The following is a 12,608-nucleotide window of genomic DNA, read 5'->3' as shown; positions in this document are numbered from 1 at the left end:
CCAAGTGTCCAGAAGAGAGAATGTGATAGTTACTGTACTCCACTCTCGTCACTCCTCATTCACAGTATTTTGCTCAGTTCCCAGGCACATTTTATCAGGAATGTCATTTGATGAACGTGGAAGAATTTGGGATGATTAGATTACAAGTACAGCCTGGATTGGGGCTGGCAGGGAGGACGTTGTGGCAATCTCTATCTCTATGGGCGGGCCATGATGGATTCTCTGGCTTCAGAGGACTATGTGGATTTGCAGAGAGAATGTTGTGACTCAATATATCAAAAGCACTTTCTAAATGGAATTGTTGAGAACAAGCAGATTTATGAGATGAGCTCCTTGTCCCTGAGAACCTTCAAGCAAAGGCAGGACAACAAGCTGTTCAATGGGGATTTCTTTCTCCGGAAGGGAGGTTCCCTTCTCTGCCTAAGCATCTAGGATTCTTAAACAGGAGCTTGTGAACCTAGGCTCACCACAGTGGAAAGGAAAATGGACTTGCTAATATGGAAACATGGACAGGCTCATTCACATTTCCTCTGACACTGTGTGTGTGTGTGTGTGTGTGTGTGTGTGTGTGTGTGTGTGTACTTACTTGTACTTTAATTTTAGTCTCTGCCTTTAATTTTATGCATTAAAAGTGTAAAATTTTGACATAAAAATACAATTTGAAAACCATATATTATAAGTGAAAATATATTTACTGAAGTTTTGCTTAGGGAGGTGAAAGATAAATATATTTGGTCTACTGCTAATTTCCTCGCTTGGAAAATTAGTAAAAGAAAATGATCAACCTAATCTTAAGGTTACTGCCTTAAAAATTAATTATTGCCATTTGTGCTTCATAAATGATAATTCTTATTGCTTAAATGGTTAACATTTATAATGGTGACTGTGAAATCCGAAGAGTTGTTTTTCACATGGAGCAAGAAAAAGGATTTTTTATAAAGCCTACCATTTAGTATTGTGTCACCATGTAACAGATCAATTGAAGTAAAAAGCTGAGCAAATGTCAAGGGATTAACATCCGCTCTCACCTCACTGTAGTTGATTTTGTTCATTCTTGCCAACATAATTTCTGGTGTGTCTGGCATAATGTGGATCTGAGTCTTGTCTTTGTCCCAGGCTTCTGTGTATAAACGCTAAAAAAAGAAAACATATAAATCCATTAGAAAAAAATCAGTGCATAGTTAATAGGAATTTCAAGGCCATAAGACTGTTATAATGAAAGAGATAAGGCTATGGAATTTTATATACATTTGTATACTTTATGCACAGTGGAATAGGTATTTATTTGTTTATTTATTTATTTATTTATTTATTTATTGTTTTACTAGGGATGAAACCTGGGAGCATTCTACCTCCAAGTGACACCCCCAGCCCTATTTTTTATTCTTTATTTTGAAACAGAGTCTCACTGAGTTGCACAGGGCCTCACTAAGTAGCTGAGGCTGTCCTGGAACCAGGATCCTTCTGTCTCAGCCTCCCAAATGCTGGGATTACAAGCGTGCGCCACCACTCCCAGCTGTGAAATAGGTATTTAAAAATGCTTTCTGGTAACCTAAAAGTATGTTAACAGTTAAAAGGAAACCAAGAATGAGCATTTTTATGAAGACTATTTTCCCATAAATGATGCAATTTTATTAAAACTATATAATAACAAAAATATTGAAATGGAAATGACATATCAAGTAGAGGATAGGTTAGAGAGACAGATGATAAATGGATAGTAGATGTCTTTTGTTGCTCAGTAATCTTTCTTTCCTCAGTTATGGTTCTTTATTTCTTTGGTTCAGCTTCAGGAAACCACCTTGGCTCTCTGAAGTTTTACCTTATTCATAGTGATAGCATTATTCTTGGCTAACACTTGTTCCAGAGAATCAGTCACACTGGTAAATTTGAACTTGTCTGGAGGCTGACGGTAGATTTTGTCACTCAGGATTTCAGTTGCTCTTTTGCATTTTTCCACATCCAAAGAGCCAATGGGCACCCAGCCGATGCCTCTCATCCATTGGAGATCTGATTTGTACATATTCTGTGGACACAAATAATCAATAAATACTTATCCCTGCACTGGGTATGCATTTTCATCTATGGAAAATAAAATCAAATATGAGCACTCTTAAAAATATAGTTTTGTAAGTATGCAGAGTATGGACATTACTCGTTTTTGCAAAATGGTTAAATGATTGACATTCCTAGGAAGGCAGGTGTGCTTTTCCTTCCTGATAGGGGCCGGTGGGCCTGGAACCACACACTGCTACCTCCTCCGAGGGGAATTACCTCCGGCTTCCCATCTTTGCTTGTACTCACGTCGCTCTGGAGGTCGTAGGCCTGCCGGGCGTGGATGACGTCGTTTTGGTCAGGCAGGCACGTCCACTGGTGCAGGTAGTTCCTGTAGTCCACGTCACTCACTAGGGTCTGGCACTTCTTGGCCAGCACCACCCCCAGCATGTCCACGGGGCTACTGTACTTGGTCTTCCACTTCTCAAAGTCCTTCTTGTACTCCCGGTCACTCTGGACCTTGGCTATGTGCATGGACCACATCATCTTGGGGTCATCATGTATAGCTCGAGCACCAATATGGTGACCAAGCTGCTTACGATAGCCTTCTTTGTACTTGAACTAGAAGAAGAAAAAGATTGCTAGTCATCTGTTTTGACTCTTAGAAAAAGCAATTACTAGGTCTAAATTGTCCTATCCATTAAAAAATGTTTTATCTGCATATATAAAATACATGATACCTGTATCTTACAAGTCATTTAGAAGACAAATGAAATATATATACTAAAAAAAATCTAAGATATGCTTCTACTACTCAGAGAGAACTTTATGTGGTATATGTGTATTTAACAGAATTAGCATATGAGTCCCATGGTATATGGGTTTCTGTCTGCACTTTATAGTTATTATATAAGAATTTTCTGTGTCATTAACTGTTATTTATAAACAAGATTGTGTGTGTGTGTGTGTGTGTGTGTGTGTGTGTGTGTGTGTGTGTGTGTTTCTGGGTATTGAACCAAAGGCATTCTACCTCCAAGTTTATTCCCAGCCCTATTTTATTTTTTAACTGGAAACAGGGTCTCACTAGGTTGATGAGAACCACAGCAAGCTGCTGAGGTTGGTGATCACCTATTTCAGCCTCCCAAGTATTGGAATTACAAGTGAGTGCCACCATGCCTGGCTTAAACATGATTTTTAATGGCAGTGTGTACTTCATTATACAGGTACATATTAATACATTTAAGCTTTCTTTGATTTTGGTAATTTGTTTTTAAATTTAAAAAATTACTTCCCTTATTCTGGAAATAAAGGGAAATATATATATTTTTACCTCAGACAAAGAAATGAAAGGATAAAAATTTTGGAAATGTAAGAAAATTAAAGAAAGCAAATATCTGTGTCCAATGATTGGATGCAGAGACACATATATGGTCCACATGGATGGTTAGACTTTGAATGATGCATCCTATTTAATCAGTATTTGTAGATTTCATCATTTATAGGGCATGGATTGAATTTTGAAAGAATCCTATCATATATTTGGTTTTATAAAAGAAATACAGCCAGGTGTGGTGGTGCACACTTGTAATCCCAGCATTCAGGAGGCTGAGAACGGAGGATCGCGGTTCGCAGACAGCCTCAGCTACTTAGTGAGACCCTCTGCAACTCAGTGAGACCCTGTTTCAAAATAAAGAATAAAAAACAGGGCTAGGTGTGTAGCTAGGAGGTCAAATGCCCCTGGGTTCCATCCCCAGACCCGCAAAAACCCCACATTGTATAGAAAAGTAAAAAAAAGACATCTGAACTATAGTCAAGTAGCCAACGTTTTGTTTAGCAGGGAATGGACATGTCTCCAAAATACGCTGCTATGAACTCAACCATAGATAGAATTTAGTCCAGTATTGAAATTTTTATTTCCGTTACTTTACCATTATTTACTGCAAAAATAAACTATAAACAACCACTGTAACCTCATAGGTTGCTTGCTCTACTATAAATCCAGGGGGAAAAAAGTGATCCTGGAGCCAAAGCTAAGGTGGAGAGTTTCTCAGGTACTTACATCACTGGCGATGTCTCTGGAGGCCTTGGCCGCCTTGATAGGAATGGCATCGAGCCGCATATCATAGCCTTTTTTCTTGGCTTCTTCTAGGCCAGCTTTATACAATTTCTGAAGTAGACATAAGTAATCATAAGCTTGATGTATAAAGTGCATTGTAAGAAAAATATATTATGCACCACTAATATATTGCTTACCTCACTGTAATTTATTTTGTTTTGTTTAGCAAGTAAAACTTCAGGGGTGTCTGGCATAATGTGAATAGTAGTTTTATCTTTATTCCAAGCTTCTGTATAGAGGTGCTATAACAAACAGGAAGACATGACAAATACAAGTCAGGAATGAACAATCTAATTCCTTTTTTTTTTTTTTTTTTGGTACTAGAGATTGAAAACAGAGACATAGGGACATTCTACCTCTGAGCTATCCCCCTAACTCTTTATTTTTTTATTTTGAAACATGGTCTCATTAAATTACTGAGGGTCTACGTTGATGAGGCTGGTCTCCAACCTGTGATCTTCCTGTCTTGGCCTTCTAAGTACTAGTATTATAAGCATGTGCCAACATGCCTTGCTTAACAATCTGATTTTTCATAAGAATAGAAATTCGGCTCTGTGACCTGGTTTTTGACACTTTGCGGTTTAGACTTGTGTCATAAGTGCAACACAAAAATGATTTTACTATCAAGCAAAAGATTTGAACATGAATTTTCATTTGTATTAATAGATTTCAGTGTTTCTCCCAGAAAAAAATATTTCCTTCATGCAAAGTAAAACTTACATGATTCATGGTAATAGCATTGTTTTTTGCCAAAACCATCGGCATAGAGTCCATAAGGCTGGAAAACTTGAATTTATCTGGATGCTGACGGTAAATATTATCACTCAAAATCTGAGTAGCTCTTTTGTTTTTCTCATCCTCAAGAGAGCCAGTAGGTATCCAGCCAATGCCTTTTAGCCACTGAAGATCCGCCTTGTACAAATTCTGAAATTGCAAGTGACAAATCACGAAATGGAAGCAAATGTCTCTAAAGTATAAAAGTTTATTATATATATATCTTCTCTTTGTGGTACTGTGGATGAAATTCAGGGACATTCTACCTCTGAGCTACACCTTCAGCCCTATTTTTTATTCTTTATTTAGAAACGAGGCCTCACTAAGTTGCAGAGAGCCTCACTAAATAGCTGAGGCTGTCCCAGAACCCAGATCCTCTTGTCTTAGCCTCCCAAGTACTGGGGGTTACAAGCGTGCGCCACCATGCCCAGCTCCATATATAACATTTTAATACTTGAATTCTTGAGAAATTTCATAATCTTGATGTCAAGTATGGTAACAAAATATTCAGATTAGGATTATACTTTGGATAATACTTAACAAAAACAATTAGATAATAACTTAATTCTTTAATTGTCTATGTCAGCAACCTAGAAGTTTCCATCAAAGCACTGGGACTTTGCCTGCTCTTTCCCTACGGAATAATGGTACCCCCAGATGTCTGGTGACTGGATAGAGCTTGGGCATTAGCCCAGGGAAGTAGAACTCAGTTGTGTCACCTCCCCTCCCCTCACTTTAGCCGAATGTTGGCCCCTTGGAACACAAACACAATATTTAGTTGAGTAAGGGAAAACCTTAAACTCACATCACTCTGGAGGTCGTAAGCCTGCCGGGCGTGGATGACGTCGTTCTGGTCAGGCAGGCACGTCCACTGGTGTAGATAGTTCCTGTAGTCCGTGTCACTCACTAGGGTCTGGCACTTCTTGGCCAGCACCACCCCCAGCATGTCTACTGGGCTGTTGTACTTGGTCTTCCACTTCTCAAAGTCCTTCTTGTACTCCCTGTCACTCTGGATCTTGGCAACGTGCATGGACCACATCATCTTGGGGTCATCTTTGATGTCCCGGGCTCCGATGTGGTGGCCCAGCTGCTTGCGGTAACCATCTTTGTATTTGTACTAAAAGAAAAATAGTATGTCTCAATCCTTTTGAAATGAATTTATGTTGCCATCTTTGTGGCAAATTACAAAGCACATTAACTTTGAATTTGATACTAAGTCTAGAGGGCCAGAGATTTTCTTTCTTTCTTTCTTTCTTTTTTGATGGGAAAGATTAAAGGCTAAATTCAGCTACAAATTCCATGCATAATAAACGTATCCTTGATCTTATCCTCATCCTACCTTGCCCACTGGGATCATCTCAGTCTGTTTTAATTCCTTACCCCTTAGAAGATCGTGTTCAATTTAAAATTACATTGAGACTTCTTTGAAGTGATAAATTGCAATCAAATCACTATCAACAGGGGACATAGTCTTACTTCACTGGCAATTTCCCGGGATGCTTTTGCTGCCTTGATTGATATGGCATCAAGAGGAAGATCGTAACCTTTTTTCTTCAGCTCCTCATAACCCATTCGGTAGAGTTTCTGTTGAGAGATGAAGAAGATCACTTTGGGGAAAACTATTCTCCATAAACAACTGTAGCATAAGGAATCCAATGTGCTAAATATTTCAAGAGTCTGTGAGAATAGTATCTGTGTTCTAGACTACTCAAATGTAATTGGAAATTATGCCCAGGGATTGCTAATGATCGTGTTTAAAACCTTAAAGACCTTCATTTGCCTAGATGCACAAAATTAAATGTCAGCTCTTCCCAAATACTTATGAGAATGGAGAAGTAAATTGATAGAGAAATAAAATGAAATATCATTTAGGTGCTATTTTCCAATTAATGCTGAGTGTTTCATTGGAAGCTGTTGTTAGAAAAGAGCAATGCTTTTCCATCTTACTCCTCCAGTGGGGGGAAATCATGTGTAAGGAGGAGGCTATGGCTTCTGTGTAGCTAATGCATGGTCAAACAGCATTTGCTTCATAATATAAGAGCATCCGAAGAAAGATCTACATTTATAGGTAAGAATATCCTTCAAAACTTTAAAAATCTAATATTCTTAAAGTAGAATATTGAATTTTAAAAATATATGTATAATGATTTGTTTCTTCAGATTTGCGACAGGATTAAATAATTAGGACTTACTTATTTAAAATTAAATAATTTTAGGACTTATTGTTTTACTCTAATACATTATTTAAGGCTAAATATGTGAAAGTCACTCTATTTGAGTTTAGAATTATTTTGTGTGTGTGTGTGTGGTACTAGAGATTGAATCCAGAGGAGGGCTCTATCTCTGAGCTACACCCCCAGCTCTTGTTTTTATTTTTAAAACAGACTTTGCTAACTTGCCAAAGCTGACCTTAAATCTGAAATCCTCCTTAAATCTGAAATTGCAGAAGTGGGCCTCAACACCTAGTTTAGAATTTGTTCTAAAAATATTTAATTTTTACATCTATAAATTTCAGAAGATAATGTTATATTGATAACAGAAATAAAATGTTGCTGCATGGAGTTTCTATGCTTACTTGCTTACTCATTTAAGTTTTCTTTGAATATGTAATATGCATCAGAGACAATACTAGGTGAGCACCCAAATCTATAAGAATAGTCTCTCTCCAGAAGAGACACTTGTGTACATGGAGAAGTAATATAAACCATCACATTATGATGAGTCTGAGAAAGAGTACCAACATTGTTTTTGGTCCAATACTTAGCTATTTTATTTCTTTTTATATACTTTCATTGGTGTATTATAGTCTCACATCATAATATAAATCATGTTGATAGTAACATGCATGCACAGAGCACTTGTCTGGCCCCTGACTTCCTCCCCATGCCTCCCTTCCCCATACATAGTACTGAGATTGACATTGGTATTTTCACATATGGGAGTACCAACATTTTGAGGTTCAATCTAAAAGCTACTAAATAAGTAATCTGACATGTAGTCTGGTAATTAAATTAATTTAAGTACTCAAAAGAACATCCAAATAACTTTACTGACTTAGAAGTAATTAAAATAGGCTTTCTGAAAATGCATGCTGACATGTATGCCCCTTCATCTTGTACTCCATTACGATGTATGACTATAGTGCACAATAAAAAAAAATTAGAAAAAAGGAAATGCATGCTGGATTTGGAAACTTACATCGCTTGTATTGATTAAGTTTGCTTTAGCCAGCATAATGTCAGGGGTATCAGGCATAATGTGGATCTGAGTCTTGTCCTTGTCCCAAGCTTCTCTATAAAGTCTCTGAAATACAAAATAAGAATTTTTCAGTGGTGTTAGATGAGGACATGGCATAGTTGGTTTCACACAGGGTCAAATCTGCATTAAACATTCTAATTGATAACACAAGCAGATATCATAAGTAGAAAACTTACCTAAGACATCTGCCTTTGTGTGTGTGTGTGTGTGTGTGTGTGTGTGTGTGTGTGTGTGAGTGTGGGTGGAACCCAGGGGCTTTCCTACCTCTGGGCTATACTTCCAGACCTATTTTATACTTTATTTGGAAACAGGGTCTCATTAGGTTGCTGAGAACCTCACTAAGTAGCTGAGGCTGGCTTCGAACCTGTGCGATCCTCCTGTCTCAGTCCCCCAAGCGCAGGAATTACAAGCATGTACCACCATGCCTGGGATTGTGTGTGTGTGTGTGTGTGTGTGTGTGTGTGTGTGTGTGGTACTGGGTGTGGAAACAAGGGGATTTTCTACCTCTGGGCTATACTTCCAGGCCTATTTTATACTTTATTTGAAAACAGGGTCTCACTAAGTTGCTGAGAGCCTCAGTAGCTGAGGCTGGCTTCGAACCTGTGCGATCCTCCTGTCTCAGCCTCCCAAGCGGGGATTACAAGTGTGCGCTACCACACGTGGCATCATAATTCCCTTTTAAAATATAGCTAATGGGCCACCTTTTAAAAGTTAAAGATAATATTTCCTACAATAAATCAATTTAAATAAGTAGAAACTTTACCAATGTTATCAAATGGAATGGAGTTCTCCATCTTTGATGTGTAAAAGATCCCCTTTTTGTTTGAGAACTAAATCTTGTTTTCTCAAAAGATGACTTCTTCAAAGTATGCCTAGAAATTAGGGAGTCTTGATTTTTATTTGGCTTACTATTTATAGTAATATTATTTTGGAAAATTAGGATTCCCAGAAGGACTATGCTTGGAAATTTATAAAAATCTCTTGGATATCCCACAGCATCCTTATGTTTGTCTTCAAGAACAGACAAGGGGGATTCAAACTAAAAACTCACTTATCTACGAAAATTAGGGGGCAGTATTTGAAGAACAGGTTATTTACAGTGTCAGAAAATTTCCCCATGAGATACTTCTCAATTATAAAGGGTAAAATGGTAACTTGAGAGTGGAGGAAACTGGAAATACAACTTTAACCAAGTGGTCAGAGTTAAAATGGTCAGCAGTAGGTCAAATGATTCCATGTACCTCCTGATATGACAGATTCATATGATGAGTGAAATCCTCCTGAAAAAACATAACCTGAATCTAATCATGAGGACACATCAACAAGCTCAAATTGTAGAAGGGTCTACAAAATAACTGACTTGTGCTTTTCACAAATGCCAAGGACTTAAGAGACGAAGAGATTGTGAGGAAATCATCCAGAGTAAAGAAGACTAAAGATCTGGCAAGTAAATGCAATGTGTGAGTGTGGATTGGATCCTGGACCAGGGGGCGCTATTTCTTGTGCTATAATGGACATTAGAGGTAAAACTGAATAAATTCTGAAGACTGGATGGCATCAACATTAATTTCATGATGCTGGCCATTCCACTGTGGTTATGTAATAGAATGTTCTTATTTTTAGGAGTCACACACTAAAGTATTTAGGAGTAATATGGAATTGTGAATTTGCTTTTTCATATAGATATAGAGAGAGGGGAAGGAAAAGAGGAAGGGAATGGGAGAGAGAATGCAAATATGCTAAAATGTTAACGGTTGTGAAATCTGGGCAAAAATATGTATTGTAATGCAATGTTTACCATTTTTCAATTTTATGTATGCCTGAAGTTATTCCAATATAAAAATTTAAAAGGCTTCATCGATTCTCTTGACTTGTGAATTTCCCTTTGAGATGTTCAGGGTGATATGTGCGGGGATGGCTCCCCTATTTGAACACATCTACTTGGGTGAAGATAGCCCAGAGAAGCTCATTAAGACCTTCAGAACATGCCGGGCGTGGTGGCGCAGGCTTGTAATCCCCGCGCTTGGGAGGCAGAGACAGGAGGATCGCGCAGGTTCAAAGCCAGCCGCGTGCGCTGGCTTAGGAGACCCTGTTTCCAAATAAAAAATGTAAAAATAGGTCTGGAAGTGTAGCCCGAAGGTAGAAGGGCTTCCGGGAACCCCAGTACCACACACACACACACACAAAAAGATCTTCAGAACCAAAACAAAGCCAAGATCATTAATTTTCATAGACATTTATCTCAATCCTCTTTCCCCCAACCTTCCTGATAAAGAATACCAGAGTTTCTCAACCTGCTCTTGTTGTCCTACACTGGACTTTGCTGTTAGAAGATGTCTTGTACACTCTGGCATTTTTAGCAGCATCCCTTGTTTCTATCCACTAGAGGCCAGTAACATGCCATCGCCATGTTGGGACAAGCAAAACTGTAGATGGTATCAAATGTCTCCTGTGCATCAAAACTGTACCTGATTGCGAATGATTATATGAGACCATTTTTCAAACGGCACGTGCCACTTTCATCCCACAGAACGCAGGGGGAAAATGCTATTATTGTTCATACTGGGATGCATTAGTCGACAAAGCAGGCTTGAGGACTCTAGGTGGTTTGGGTTCTGCCTGAGAGGCCTGAGGGGACCAATAGCTCAGCATCCTAGTAAGTAGGGTTTACTGTTAGGGATATGTTGATAGACTTTATGATCTAGGGCTTCTTTCTTGGATGCCTTATTAGAGCTTTCTCTCTCTTGTTTCAGGGAAAGAAAAAAATTAGGATTTTAAGAAGAAGGAAATGTTTTGCATAAATTTATAGCTCATTAGTCAATCTACTAAGTCATTAAAGTATAATTAAAAACAAAAAAGAAAAAATAAATACTTAGACATTTATAAGGAAGCTGACAGGTTAGCACTTACTATAACGTTTGGAGAACAAAATTACAAAAAGTTTATGAGGTACTGGTTAGGAGGAGAGGAACTATAAATTATCAGTGCTTATAATAAGCTGATCATAGGCTTCTATATATTGTATAAAAGTCATAATGTATATGAATACATAAAATATATAATGCAGGATGCATACTATATAAAGTATACATATTTAGATCCTCTCAGGACCCAGATGGTTATTATATTTCTTCTTAAACTTTTTCTTTTCTTTTTTTGTCCTGCTGGGAATTGAATCCAGGGCTACTCTACCACTGAGCTATACTTCAAGGCCTGTTTTTATTTTTATTTTTTAAAATTTTACAACAGGGTCTTAATAAGTGGCTAAGACTGGCCTTAACCTTAATATTCTCCTCCCTCAGCCTCCTGAGTAGCCAGGGTTACAGGTGTGCACTACTGCACCTGGTTTTCTTACCAGTTCTAGAACATGAGTGCACATAATTCAATTTTCTAAAATGTTAAAGGTTAGGCTTTTAGTTGAGTAGTGGTGAGTAATATTTTCTTTCTCTGAATAAAATTATTCCACATTGCTATCTGTCATATGTATTATTAATAAATACTTATTGAACACATATTATATGCCAAGAAACATTAGTGCTGGAGAAGAAACTAAACTAAAGGTGAAATATATACTCATTTACTGTGCTATAGTATTATTGATTTATCTTGACTCAGATAAACTAAATCTATTATAATCATTTGGCAGAAAATACATTCCTTATCACTGTGATTTTGTAACATACTCAGAATCTTTTCCCTTCATATCTCCTATCCCAACAAGAAAACTTGGTCTTTAATGCTGTTAAGTTAAAAAAGTATGTTCAATACTTTTCTCAAAACTGTCTGGTTAAATAAATAAATGCACAAGCTTTAAGTAACTAACATTGATACTGCACTATTTTAATACTATTTAGGGTAAGGTAGTTGATAATTCAAATAAAGCAAACTTATATAAAACATTGTTATGTATATGATACAATATTATCTTATTTTACTCCTTTATTTATTTATTTATTTATTTATTTATTTATTTATTCCCTTAGGGCTTTTTTTGTTTGTTTCCTTGTTTTTGAGGCAGGGTCCTATCCTACTAAGTTGTACAAGTTGGCCTTGAACTTGCAATCCTCCCGTCTCAGCCTCCCTAGTTACTGTTCCTGGGATCACAGGTGTACAGTACTATGTCCAGCTTTCTGTTTATCATTAACCAAACACAGCCACTATAATCTTCTTGATACATTTCTAAGAGTTACTCACATCACTTCTGTTTTTGGCATTTGTTTTTGCCAAAACTATGTCCATAGCATCAGGAATGCTGGTGAATTTGTTTTTGTCTGCAGGCTGGCGATATTTCTTCTCGCTGATGATTTCTGAAGCCCGCTTGTTCTTTTCTGCTTCCAAAGAACCCAGGGGACTCCATCCTATGCCTTTCAGCCACTCAAGGTCAGACTTATACATATTCTGTGAAAATCAAAGCAAGTCATCAAAATCCCACCTTCACCTGGACCCTTCACTTAATTGATTCTCT

General features: G+C 37.5%; 1 protein-coding gene across 2 annotated transcripts in view; it reads right to left on the bottom strand.

The window, feature by feature from the left end:
• The window catches only part of NEB (nebulin), a gene marked incomplete at both ends in the record, with an annotated part of 222,697 nt that overhangs the window by 128,406 nt on the left and 81,683 nt on the right, over positions 1-12,608 (bottom strand). For both annotated transcript variants that reach the window (XM_080719851.1, XM_080719850.1), the window contains 10 exons: positions 1,029-1,133; positions 1,823-2,026; positions 2,305-2,616; positions 4,055-4,162; positions 4,249-4,353; positions 4,832-5,035; positions 5,691-6,002; positions 6,362-6,469; positions 8,084-8,188; positions 12,338-12,541. In XM_080719851.1, the coding sequence (XP_080575977.1) occupies positions 1,029-1,133; positions 1,823-2,026; positions 2,305-2,616; positions 4,055-4,162; positions 4,249-4,353; positions 4,832-5,035; positions 5,691-6,002; positions 6,362-6,469; positions 8,084-8,188; positions 12,338-12,541 (1,767 nt within the window). The remainder of the gene's footprint in view (positions 1-1,028; positions 1,134-1,822; positions 2,027-2,304; positions 2,617-4,054; positions 4,163-4,248; positions 4,354-4,831; positions 5,036-5,690; positions 6,003-6,361; positions 6,470-8,083; positions 8,189-12,337; positions 12,542-12,608) is intronic.

Source organism: Muscardinus avellanarius (genome assembly GCF_963383645.1).
Source record: "Muscardinus avellanarius genome assembly, chromosome: 2".
In the NCBI taxonomy this organism is placed as follows: Eukaryota; Metazoa; Chordata; class Mammalia; order Rodentia; family Gliridae; genus Muscardinus; species Muscardinus avellanarius.
Note: the sequence above shows the minus strand (reverse complement) of the source record. Positions and strands in the feature narration are given on the sequence as shown.